The sequence below is a fragment of the Neocloeon triangulifer genome, unplaced genomic scaffold (assembly GCF_031216515.1).
Source record: "Neocloeon triangulifer isolate White Clay Creek 2 clone unplaced genomic scaffold, ASM3121651v1 ptg000004l, whole genome shotgun sequence".
Classification (NCBI taxonomy): domain Eukaryota; kingdom Metazoa; phylum Arthropoda; class Insecta; order Ephemeroptera; family Baetidae; genus Neocloeon; species Neocloeon triangulifer.
The window spans coordinates 4,507,898-4,520,215 of record NW_026775547.1 but is presented as its reverse complement, the minus strand read 5'-3'; the positions used below and the strand labels follow the sequence as shown (position 1 = coordinate 4,520,215).

At 40.0% G+C, this 12,318-nt stretch overlaps 5 protein-coding genes across 6 annotated transcripts in view; 3 read left to right on the top strand and 2 right to left on the bottom strand.

Moving 5' to 3' along the window:
- Nucleotides 1-2,650, bottom strand: part of LOC132193311 (caskin-2) — a 158,160-nt gene extending 155,510 nt beyond the window's left edge. The window contains exon 1 of the mRNA XM_059613909.1: nt 2,504-2,650. The gene's annotated coding sequence lies outside the window, so the exon portion shown is untranslated. The remainder of the gene's footprint in view (nt 1-2,503) is intronic.
- A 766-nt stretch (nt 2,651-3,416) lies between these two features.
- Nucleotides 3,417-5,668, top strand: LOC132193412 (glutamyl-tRNA(Gln) amidotransferase subunit B, mitochondrial). Its single transcript, XM_059614061.1, has 11 exons — nt 3,417-3,598; nt 3,662-3,818; nt 3,878-3,991; nt 4,055-4,221; nt 4,271-4,419; nt 4,473-4,711; nt 4,766-4,948; nt 5,006-5,142; nt 5,201-5,324; nt 5,373-5,462; nt 5,521-5,668. Exons 1-11 carry the CDS (start codon nt 3,516-3,518, stop codon nt 5,659-5,661), a joined length of 1,584 nt encoding a protein of 527 aa, XP_059470044.1. The 5' UTR covers nt 3,417-3,515; the 3' UTR covers nt 5,662-5,668.
- Nucleotides 5,669-5,705: 37 nt separating this feature from the next.
- LOC132193413 (NAD-dependent protein deacetylase sirtuin-7) lies at nt 5,706-10,046 on the bottom strand. Its single transcript, XM_059614062.1, has 5 exons — nt 9,762-10,046; nt 9,610-9,707; nt 9,171-9,558; nt 8,659-9,016; nt 5,706-6,880 (listed from the first exon to the last, which is right to left on the bottom strand). The coding sequence occupies exons 1-5, from the start codon at nt 9,861-9,863 to the stop codon at nt 6,360-6,362; spliced, it is 1,467 nt and encodes a 488-aa protein (XP_059470045.1). The 5' UTR covers nt 9,864-10,046; the 3' UTR covers nt 5,706-6,359.
- LOC132193414 (uncharacterized) lies at nt 7,057-9,040 on the top strand. The gene is made up of 5 exons (XM_059614063.1): nt 7,057-7,545; nt 7,607-7,642; nt 7,697-7,857; nt 7,919-8,311; nt 8,364-9,040. The coding sequence occupies exons 1-5, from the start codon at nt 7,107-7,109 to the stop codon at nt 8,535-8,537; spliced, it is 1,203 nt and encodes a 400-aa protein (XP_059470046.1). The 5' UTR covers nt 7,057-7,106; the 3' UTR covers nt 8,538-9,040.
- On the top strand, nt 9,991-12,166 carry LOC132193415 (glutaminyl-peptide cyclotransferase-like). Of its 2 annotated transcripts, XM_059614064.1 has the most exons (8): nt 9,991-10,128; nt 10,350-10,547; nt 10,603-10,746; nt 10,804-11,076; nt 11,135-11,218; nt 11,332-11,493; nt 11,555-11,789; nt 11,848-12,166. In XM_059614064.1, the coding sequence occupies exons 2-8, from the start codon at nt 10,461-10,463 to the stop codon at nt 11,997-11,999; spliced, it is 1,137 nt and encodes a 378-aa protein (XP_059470047.1). In that variant the 5' UTR covers nt 9,991-10,128; nt 10,350-10,460; the 3' UTR covers nt 12,000-12,166. The 2 variants fall into 2 exon arrangements, with proteins under 2 accessions (XP_059470047.1, XP_059470048.1); XM_059614065.1 differs by lacking the exon at nt 11,135-11,218.
- The last annotated feature ends 152 nt before the right edge of the window (nt 12,167-12,318 follow it).

Genomic DNA, 12,318 nt, shown 5'->3' with positions numbered 1-12,318 from the left:
TTTTTCATTCTCTGACAATCCGGAGATCAAATTTTGCACGTCTCCAATCAAAATGATTTTGGTTGACTGCGCCCAAGATTTATATTACATTAACGAAGGTGAATAATGAACCAATTAGTGAGCAGAATAATTATACATAATTTTGTATTCCTCTACAAAGTTCATTAATCCATGGTCAGATAATTATTTCAAAATCTTGAGCGGCCTATAATAGACCGGTGAAAATATAATTTCAGCATTTTCATTCCGACAATGAATCTCTTTAACATTTTTTCATACTGCTTCAAAATACGAAAGAAAAAAAACTGTCAGGGGCTGTTTAACATTAACACCCCTTTTGCGATATTTTTGTATTATTCTATCAATAAACCAATTTTTTTAATATTTTTCGCAGTTTATTTTAAGTCTTGCAAAATTTAATTATAATGTTTAATTATATACAGATAATTCCATTTTTGAATAAATTTATTCAAAATTATTAATGCATTATATTGATATATTGCAAAATTATTTGTAACTAGAAGTTTTTAATGCTAGAAAAACATTAGTTCGCATTTTTTTATTATTGCATTCCTCACAAACGTGTATTAAACGGACAAATTGAGAAGGTGCTTTGGCCAGAAGCAAACGAAAGAAATCAATTGGAAGTAAGTTTCATCCCAGCAGCACAACACTGAAAGTGGTGTGATAAAAAGGACTGAAGAGCACCCTAGTGACTTTCCAAATTGACCACAAGAGGGTAGACAACACGCTCGCCAAACTATAGCCGCACTTTTTAGCAATTTGCTCCTTTTTATACAACTCTAACTCGACCCAGGCACTTTAATTGATAGAAAAATGTTTCACCTAAACTCGAGCCGTTAATTAATTTAATTTGCAAGCAGAGGATTTAAAAAAATCCTTCCAATTTAGCAAGAAATAACAAAAAGCTTTGACGGAGAGAAAGGATAAAAGGCCGCATCATCAAACTTCCGCATCCTCTCGTCCTTGCCGGCATTTTTCACCTCACCAACAAAGACAAGGAAAATGGCTCCAGCTTGACGTGCATTTTTGGAACAAAGTGCGTCCATAAATTCACTTCGTATTTGCCCGTTTTTTTCTGCTCGGCCTGCTTTTACGTCTAGCTCGGCGCCGAAAACAATCTTCAACTGTCCTGCACCTTTTCCTTTCAACTCTGGTCGGGGTTGGCTCGAAAACCACAAAACGCAAATAGGTTCTGAAAGCACTACACGCGTCATTCTGTCAATTTGCAGGCACGTCTGCTCGATTTCGGCGGCCTTGAACAGGACCGCGATCGATCTTTGTGTTGGTCCACGCGACGAGGGCCACAAGTAGAAAGGACGAGAGAGCGAGAACAGAGAACGCCATAATCGCTTCGGTAAATATAAAGATGGAAATTTCGGATGCTGCTCTTTTGATCCGTTTGTGTTTTGTATTAAATGGCGTAGAATTTCGTTTCTATAACATGTTCCAAGGGACCAAAATTAATCCCTTTTGAAGTGAAAGAGAGATTTTAAAAACCAAAAATTAAAAGTTTTATACATTTTTTTCCTGGTTATAAAATTGTATTTTTAAATTACTGGAGAAGTTATACTAAATATAGAGTTTGGAACCTGTTAATTATATTTTCAAAATATGTTTTATTATTTTCATGAAATAAAAACTTTAAGTAATTTTCACCTAAAAAAAAGGGAAAATTGGTCTAGTCAAGCACGCGGAGCCATGTTACTTTTAGCAAATTCGAGCTTTATTTATACTTTTATTTTGAAAATAATTTTAAGCAGTTTGTAAGCGTCTTTGGATTTTGATTTAATATTAAAGATCATTAATAATTTAAATTTCGTGAAAAGAACTCGAGCAAAAACAAATAGAAAGATCTTTCAATATGAAACTTTTAAATTATTTTCAATTATAAAAAAAATTATAAAAATTTTTATAATTCAGTGAGACCCAAAATTTTGAGTTTGTATCGATGCTATGAACTGACAATTGAAGAAGCTTCAGAGATTGCAAAATTTAAGTGGGTGGTGGACGATTGAACTTTTGGCAAAGGGGGATCAGGCATAAAACCAAACATTTACACCATTACAGAAATTTGGGCTGTGAGATTAACGAAAATGCATTTAATTAGAAAATTCTAGTTAAATACATTGATTAATTATTTGATAACAAAAATATCCCGAGAATTATTTGATGAAAAAAAATTGTCAACGCAAACAGTATTTTTAAAACACGACCCAATCTCAAATCTTGCACGCGATACAGAAAAAAACGCGCAAACAAAACATGCCTATGTGACCAGAGTTATTTTCATTCGTTTTATTCAACAGGATCCCTCTAAATATTTGCTGAAATTCCTGCGCTGAATATTAAAAAGAGCACGAGCCGGGGTGAAAAATTTCTCCCGCGTATCAGCTGCAATAACTTTTGCTCTTTTTTATTATCACTCCTTCTCACATCATGTACCTTTTTTCGACGTGTATATAAATAAAACATTACATACCTTGAATATTAGCGGGTTACGGTGCCAATGCTCTCTCGGTGCGTGCACTGAAACCGAAATGAGGCAGGTGCGTGGTCCGATCTCCTCTCTGCTGAATTGAAACTCAACGAACTGGCCACGTGCGATTCGGCGGCCGACGGGGGCTGCTCACATCGCCGGAGAAGAGAGCGGCCGAACTGCGACACGAGACACAAATACGGAGCGTAATGGTAATGTAGACCAGCCGTCGCCGCGATTTCCCTCCTCCACCTCCCCAACCCCTTGTACTTTCCTCCCACCCCTGTTTCGCTCTTTCATCAAGCCGGAGAGAGAACGGCCCTCCTCTTTTCTACCAAAAACTACCCTAAACGATCGATTTTACAAGGAGCCACCACCGCCAGCCAGCCGGAGCTGCTTTATATTGTGGTGATGAGTGCATATACACTCAGTGAGTGTGTCGGTGGCGCAATCAATAAAATTTACTCTATGCCATCTTCAAAGCGGCCTATGAACTATTCATATACACACACGTATTGCGTGCAGCTCCGATTACATTTCCGGGCCCGTCAGTCTTAATCAAAAGCCGACGATTATCGCATCTGCACAATACCAACCCTGCGAAATCCACACCAATGAGATAAATCAATCAATTTTACAATAAAAGTTTATTTTTTAATTCAATCATGAATTATTATTTTATTCCTTGGCGAAGATGATATTTTTTTTTCAATTTTTCGTGTCGTCTCTCAAAGAAATCACGGTCCAGCGCGACCTCCCTTTAATTTGTATTCATCAAGGGTCGCTGTTCGCAGTCTGTACGCCTGCCGTGGACGAGGTAGACAACCAGCTTGACGTCTGTGGCGAGCAGTTAAACTAACGTTGAAAGCTCCCAGGGGCTAGATGGAATGCGCGTTTGGCGCTCCGGTCGCGGCGGCGCCAGCTGGTCTCGTAAACACCAGCCGGTGTGCTGCAGCATGTGGGCGCGATTCGCCGATTTTTCCACTGCAAAATAGTTTTCCCGTCTTTATAAAAAATGCACAGGTCACTCAAGAGTTACTCGGTCCGTCGGGCGATCAACTTCTGCCGCTTCCAGCACAGCAAGACCGCCGCCAAGAGGTACATAATAAAAATCAGCACAAAATAAGGGTTTTTCCTTTATTAAATTGTCAATTTTTACAGCGAAGAGGTTTCGGAATGGAAAGGAGTCGTCGGACTGGAAATCCACGCACAGATTTCAACCAAATCCAAATTATTTTCAAGAGCAGGGACCGAGTTTGCTTGTCCAGTGAACAATAATGTCGCCCTTTTTGATGCAGCAATTCCTGGAACTTTACCTGTACGTAAATTAAATCTTAATTAAAAGTAATTTTATTTTAATTCAATTTTGATTTTAAGGTGATAAATCGTGGATGTGTTGAGTCTGCAGTCATGACAGCTTTGGCTTTAGAATGCGAAATAAATCCAGCGTCGACTTTTGACAGAAAGCACTACTTCTACGCTGACATGCCAGTACATAATATTTTTTTCACGAACCTTCCCTTTTATAACTTAAGACTTTTCTTATATTTTTAGGCTGGGTATCAGATCACTCAGCAGAGAAATGCCCTTGCTCACAATGGCGTTTTGAGGTTTTACGTAAACCCTCCAAGTGGAAAACCGTATCTGAAAAGTTCAAAACTGAAACAACTCCAGCTCGAGCAGGACAGCGGGAAGAGCCTGCACGATGTAGAGGGTTGCAAGTATAATTTTAATTTTGCCAAAAGTATTTTGCACTTAGACCTGTTTTAGGAGCTTGGTTGACCTAAACCGAGCTGGAGTAGGACTGATGGAGTTGGTCTTCGAGCCAGATCTCTCGGACGGGGAAGAAGCCGCCTCGCTTGTCAAAGAGTTGGCTCTTATTTTGCAGAGGCTGAAAACCTGTTCCTGCAAAATGGAAGGTACAACATTTAATTAAATTTTTACTTTATAATTGAAATACTATTTTCTGCAGAGGGTGCTTTTCGAGTGGATGCAAATGTCTCTGTCCAAAGAGTCGGCTCAACAACTTTGGGGCCTCGAACCGAAATAAAAAACATCAACAGTGTGAGAGGCGTGGCCAACGCTGTGAACTGGGAAATCAAAAGACAAATTAAAGCCAATCTTAAAAATGAACGTATTGTGGTTGAGACAAGATCGTATGACGCCAAAACCAAGACGACGGTTCCGATGAGAGACAAAGAGGAGAAGCAGGTTGGCGTCGGAGATCATTGACCTGTCGAATAAACAATTTATTCCTATTTTTAGGATTACAGATTTATGCCAGAACCTAATTTGCCACCTTTGAGATTGCGGTTAAAGGAGAGTGAGGATGGAACGCTTATCGCAATTCCTGATATAAAACAAAAAATTCCCGAGCTACCAGAAAAATCGAGAGAAAAACTTTTGCAGAGCTTCAACTTGGCAACAATCCATGCCATTAATCTTGTTGTAAGTTTTTGCTCCTAAATGATCAAATATTTTTCATTACAATTTATTCTTCCTCAGAATGAAGATTTTCTCTTGGATTTGTTTTACACTGTGGCCTCGAAAGTTGAGAATCCACAAGGGCGAGTTATTTATGAGCTCATTTTTACTGGGCTTTTGACGCTTTTAAAACAAAACGACCTAAAATTTCATCAAAAGTATAGTGTTATTTTTGGAAACCTCCGCTTTTTACTTTATTTCTTCTTTGTTTTCCAGCCCCATCTCCATTGAGAATATGGTGGAACTGTACAATTTGTTGGCAAGCAGGGAAATCAGTGTTAACACACTAATACTTGTATTGGAGATTTTAAAAGACAACCCTCAATCCACTCCCAGAAAGGTAAAGCTTGTAAGAAAAATAAATATTGTATTAAAACAATATCATCAGATTGTGGAAGACAATTCTTGGTACCAAATATCTGACCCTGAAGATTTAAGAAAGATTTGCGTAGCTGCGATTGCTGAAAACCCTAAAAAGGTAAAACAAAAACCTAGATTTCCCTTTCTGGTGGTTTAAATATTTGATTAATAATTAGGTGAAATCGTTTCTGAAGGGAAAGAAAAATTCATTCGGGTCATTTGTGACACTTGTGGCCAAAATGTCGGACAATCGAGCAGACTTGTTTGTGGTCACAACCATTTTAACCGAGTTGTTAGAGAAAGAGAAGGCTAAATAAACATATGTTACCCTCATTAATTGTTTTTAATTGAAACGCTATAATTATATTAGGTATATCTTCCGTAGAAAATTTTCAGATGTTTATTCGGTATGCAAAAGAGAACACAGACAGATAATACTGTACATCAAATCACGGCAACAAGCAACCCTTTTTCTCACAAAGACAGATAAACTCAGAATTCTCAACACAATCAAAATACATATATATCTGCTTATTAAGTAACGACAATTGCTTAGCCTGAGTATCATGAACAGAGCATGGGTGGATTTTACTTACGGAGTAATTATACTGCAAAGGAAGAATCAATGAAGCCGGATAACATTTAGTTGAGCAAAGTATATAATTGATATAATTCATGCATCACCCAAGTAATTATTACTATTATGGAGCTGAAATGGAAATCCAAATCAACAGGTACGCGTTACTGCACAGCTGAATGAATACATAATTAATTATATTATTATTGATTTGACCTATTACAAAGCACTCTATTAATACTAGTTGTGACCCAAAATTTGTGAAAACATATATTATAATAAAAATTGGTTTAGCACTGCCTGATTTTGAAAAGCTACCAAAAAAATGCTTCTTTATAGCATCGTTAAAAAAATGGAATGTACATCAATACTTGTTGGCGTATATTAAATAAATAGCAAAAAATAACGGCGCTTTATTAAGCTGTTCCGCATTGGTGTTCAAACTTTCTTCCTTTTGTTTTTACAAGTTTTCCTATACCCTTTGCCAAACCAACCAGGGTTTGCACACTTCTTCGTGTTGGAGGGACCTTCATCCGAATTTTCTTCTTCTTCGGAACTCAAATCGCTCAAAATTGCTTTTTCCGTCAACTGACGACTTGGATAAAAGAAGCATTCGGCCGAGGAAAAATTGATCCAACAAAAGTGACACTCAAACTTCTTGTCATCGTCCACACAATAATTGTGTTCCCGCTGCACAAACTGACCCTGATGCACAGCAAAATCTAGTCTGGGATTGAGATCTGAGGCGGCTGGCGATTCCTCTTTGACTGCGGGCAGAGATTCTTTCACTTCTGTCTTCACCGGCTCTGCTCCTTGCAAGAAGGGACGGCTGGTGGTGCGCAACTCGGAAGGGTGCAAATGGGTGGCGTGAGTGAAGATGGGGTCCAAGAGTCGGTTGTACTCGGGAATGGGGATCTTCAGGTGTGACATCACTTTCAGGAACACTTCATCACATCGGCCTGAACAAAAGGAAAAATATTACAATGAAATTCAGAAGCACAAATTTTGAATTTAACAATTGTGAATAAAACTGATTGTAATTATTATCACAAGGAAGTTTATAATTATTTTCAGGGAAGGTTGGCAGGGAAAGGTTGTTATCTCCACATCGGACGCGTCGCCGCCAGTTGAGATATCAAAAGCGGCTCGTCCACTTGGCATTTCGACCAAAACTCTGGAGGGAAAATGACTGCCCAAAGCAGTAGTTGGTGGATCAGCTACTTCCTAGTGGTGGGATTAGTTTGCCAATATTACTTCATATTCAAAAGTCTCGGCTCCTTGCGAGTCGAGTTGCTGAAAATGAAGCCCTCTCTGGAGACGACGCAACTCAGCATTCAGGAATTGGAGGCAAAGTCGGTCGAACCGATGCAGAAATTGCAGCAATTGCTCCAACGAGTGGAAGTCGTCGAGAAAAGGAGCGTCGAGAATGAAAAAAAGCTGAACGAATTCAAAAATTCGGTTGCAGAAATGGTCAAAAAGCTCAACACATCCATCGTTAACAATACGAAACCAGGAATCGCAGTCGCAGGTCAACCTGCAAACGCAACAACTCCAAGTCTGACAATGAGTGCGACCATTGACCACGAGAAACTGGAGACCTTCCTCTCCATCAATGTACCTGCAGGTAAATAAAAAAATTTAAACAATAATTATGTTCGAATTTAGAATAAAATCAATTTTTTCAGAGGTGCGAAACTACTATGCCTATTCACAGAGCGAAGGTTTTTGATTTTTTGTTTTACCAATAAATTTTATAAATATTTTTTTAAATATAGCTGCAACTCTTGACACCCTGGAAGGTGACAATGCAAACTTAATCAGCTACGTCAAAAAATACAAGGTCATTCCACCGCCCGCCGCAGAATTACGTGTCACATACGCGGTAAACGAAACTGCTGCAGACGCATTACGATTGAAATACATATTCCAGAATAAGGTAATATTGCCAGAAAATTATTTAATTCTACTTATAAAAAAATAATTAATTGAATTGCTAGTCTGGGGGATATTTTGTGGAGTGCGGCGCCTACGATGGGTTAACCTCGTCCAAAACCATATTCCTAGAAAGTAGCTTGAAATGGTCGGGAGCTTTAATCGAAGCTGATCCGCAGAATTTCCGTCTCGCCCTTGCAAAACAAAGAAATGCAGCTCTATTGCCAACGTGTTTGAGTCTCACGACAAAGCCGAAATTGTCGGCATTCAAAGCCGGGCTGGGCGAAGCCTCGAAAGTCGACGCGAGCAACAATGAGACGTTCAAAGTGCATTGCATGCCTTTGCAAACCATCATCCTCGCTTTAAACCAAAAAACGGTTGACTTTTTAAGACTCAGCATCGGAGGCAGTGAAGCCGAGGTCCTCAAATCAATTCCATTCGACAAAGTTGACATAAAGGTAGGGGGAAAAAGATAAAGCAAATAACCAAGATTAAAAATTTTCTCCTCAGGTTCTGCTGGTCAATTATCAGTATGTCCAAGGAGGGAAAAAGACAGTTGAGGATATTCTGGTAGGAAAGGGATATGTAAGTTTCCCAAGCACTGCACCTGAGCAGGAAAAAGGTCAGTGGGCGGAAAACAATCAGATCTTTGTCAAAAAGGGCAGCGGATACAAAGAGGCATAAAAAATGAATGTTTGTGATTGAAATGTGAATTAGGTTGTTTCATTATTGGACATTATTTTGTTTTTTAACTATTGTGTCATTTTAATAATAATAAAAAAAATCAAATCAACTTGATATTTACCATTAATTTTGAGAGTGGCCTGGTCGTCCTTTGGCGTCCACTGCAGATTGACGATGTAGAGGAGAGGCCTTTTCTTGACAGGCATGTCCAAGCACCACAACCACGGATACTTCTTCAACACTTTTAAGCTCGAGCCGAGGCAAAGAATGACGTCGGCCGTTCTGGCAGCATTGGTGGTCGCGTGCCAGTTGAGGGGCCATTGCAGAGAGCCTCTTTCACCAAAGTGGACGATCGTGTCTTGAAGGGGCTCCCCGCACATGTGGCAGAGTCGACCGGTCTTGTGGTTGAACCGGGCCGTCCGCTCCGTAACGTCAAACAGCCTGAGGTATTCCCGAGGGGGCTTGCAGGATCGGCAGACCTGAGGACATGAAAAATATGTATATATCCAAATGTAATAAAATAAATATTTGATATTTATAACATTGAAATTGAACATTTTCTTGCTTAAATTTCAATTGCAGCATAATTAATATTAATTGAACAATTTGTGTCAATGAAAGTCTATGTTGTACCTCTAAGTACATATTTCCGTGAACTTCGGAGAGCGCTTTCTTTGGCAGTCCTGACCGCAGATGCAGTCCATCACAATTTTGAGAAACGACGTGCTTGAGCCTGCCGCAGTGATACAGCTGACTCAGTGCCATGTGTGTCTGCGTCGGCTCTGCCAGACTGAGGTCGTGTGAACCGACGTCCTTGCCCTGCTGCAGAAGAGTCCACACCCCATTCGGACCTCGGTAGTCAGGAATGCGAGCTGCCGTGCTGATTCCAGCTCCACTGTACACGACCAAATTTCGAGACTTTGCAATCGCTCCTGCCAAAAGGCGGCATTTCTCCTCAAGGGCCGATGGTGGATCTTCAACCTCCTCTATCCGAGACTTCAGCTGCTGCTGTCTCTTAAGCCTGATGACAAAATAATAAAAAATTTGATGGAGAATTCAGCAAAATTATCACCTTTTTGACACCTCCTGGGCAACTTCGTCGCAGCCCAGAAGAACGTCCTTTTCGTCCTGCGTCCTTTCCGTCTCATCTTTTTGCAGAATCGCCGTGACCTGTGCAAATTAACGTCAAATCAGCACGAAAACAGGGAATAGACGGGCTGTTACCTTCTTGTACAAAGCGGTCCTCTCCTGCTTCAGCCACAAACTCTGCGCCTCCTCGACCCTTCTTCGAGAGTATTTGGCCTCCCTGTCACCATTATCGTCCATTATTTAACACAGAATTCCCAGTTGCAGAGCCGCAGAGGCCATAGTTGTTGCGAATTTCATTGCAGTTTTGGAGCTTTTTGTTTTGTTTTGCATGTCAACTTGCGGATCGGCCTGCAGGTGGCGGGCGCGTCGATCATCGCTCGACTGCCTCGGGCCATTGACCTTTAAAGCCCCATCGACGGTCAGCTGCTCGACCAAAATACCACCACTTATTTCCCTTTCGAAGGCGCTTTCCAGCTCAGCATGTAAAGATAATAGGTTGAAGGTAACATAAACTTGTTCTTCCTCCTAAATTCTACAAAAGTTTCCTTTCTCCTCGCCCAAAATTTGTTACGTTCGGTTGGAGGTCGCAGAAACCTGTAAGGTTGCAAATCGTGGATTTCGCACTGCCTACTTTCACGTGCTAAGGCTCCATAGAGCATGAGCGATAGCCAGCAAATTTTATCGTGACGATTGCAGGAAGATATAAAATCAACTTTTTCACAGGATGCGAGTGGCACTCCGACGGCCTTGCTGAAATTTACCAAGCTTTTCTGGCCTTGTTAAAAGCGTCAGTCGACCAAACACCTTTGCGTGGAGCTGCCGCGCGGTGCCAAAATGAGGATTTTGTGTAGCGTAATTTTCGTCTCGACGTGCTTGGTGGGCCACTACGAAGGGGCCTCTAATTATTTAAAAACGGCCAGGGTGAGATTTTCCCTTAAAAAAATAAAACGTGAAAAACTATTTTTTGTTACTGCAGGAAGGTCATCGAGGAACTACCGTGTCTGATGATCAAGTAAAGAAAATCGCTGGCCTCGAAAATGCAGCTGATTTTAAGACTCTGCTCGACCCAATCATGATACCTAGAGTGGTTGGAACGGCAAACCATGAAAATGTTAAAAAGGTAAAAGATCCCTAAATTATGTGATTCAATTTAATTTTTTTTTCCAACAAAAAATAGTATTTGATGGACACAATGGAAAACCTTGGCTGGCAAGTAGAGGAAGATGCCTTCAGTGCAACCACACCGATGGGACGTCTGAAATTTGGAAACGTCATTGCTCGGCTGAACCCACAAGCAGAGCGGTTTTTGACTTTGGCTTGTCACTACGACTCAAAATACACAAGGGAAGGTGATTTTATTGGTGCAACAGACTCGGCCGTCCCTTGCGCAATGCTTTTGCATTTGGCCTCTTCCATGGACTTGTATTTAAAGAAGAATTCTTTGGAGCAGGTATAAGTCAAATTGTATTTCCATCATATCAATAAGTGGCGTGTCACTTTTACAAAAGGCTGACACTGCATTGAAAAGTAGGTCAAAAAGGGCCAAGCAAACTAAGCTTAGGAGGAAAAAGAAACCTAACAATTTAAACAAGGTGAACATTTAGTTGGTTTGCAGCAGAGCAGACAATTATCATTTGTATATTTTGATGTATTAACAGATTTCCAATAATATTTTGATGTTTAGGAAAACTTGTTATGATTGCAGAGTACTGTAAGCCTGAAGTTCATTTTCTTTGACGGTGAGGAAGCATTTAAAACATGGGGACCTAATGATTCCATCTACGGAGCCAAGAATTTAGCTCGGAAGTTGCAAAAGTCTTCTTTTAGAGCTGGTAATGGCGAAGAAGCAAATCACTTAGATCGAATGGTGCGGAATCTTTTTTTACTACAAAATTTTGTATTATATTATTATCTTATTTAATCAACAGGACATGCTTGTGCTTCTTGACCTGATTGGCGTTGAGTTTCCAAGTTTCTACAATTACTTTGCTGACACTGACAGATGGTACAAACACCTCGTCGGCGCCGAGGATAAACTAGCAAAGCAGCGCTTGCTGGAGCAGTACAATTACGGATTTGATGGTTACCCAAAGCACAGATACTTCAATCCGCAGTCAATCTACGCAGGCATCGAAGATGACCACATCCCTTTCCTTAGGAGAGGTCAGTGACCCCTTTTAAAAAATTGTTAGAATCAGGAATAACAAAATTTTCTTTTTAGGAGTTCCAATCCTCCACTTGATACCCTCGCCATTCCCAACAGTCTGGCACAAGTCAGGTGACAACTATTCTGCTCTCGACTTCAGCACCATTGCAAATTTGAATAAGATTATGCGAATATTTGTGGCCGAGTACCTGTCTCTTAGTGTTTAGAATGGTTTTCCTTCCTTTAAATTGGCTCGGACTGAAAATTTTATTTAGAACTTTTTTATTGATGTGATTTGGAAAAATTATTTTTTTAATAAAAATTAAATATTCCCATCGTTGTTCTAAAAGTGAGATAAAAAAAAATTAATACTCTAGATGTACAGCATTCCAAAGTCAAGTTATTTCATTTCTACCACCCTGCGCCAATGAAGCAAAAGATCCTGTAGCCTAGTTTTTTTTTTTCAAATGTACACTATCAATCTTCCTCGGCACCTGTCGCGTCTAATAAGTTGCAGAAGACTTCTGCTCGTCGAGAGTTGTGTAT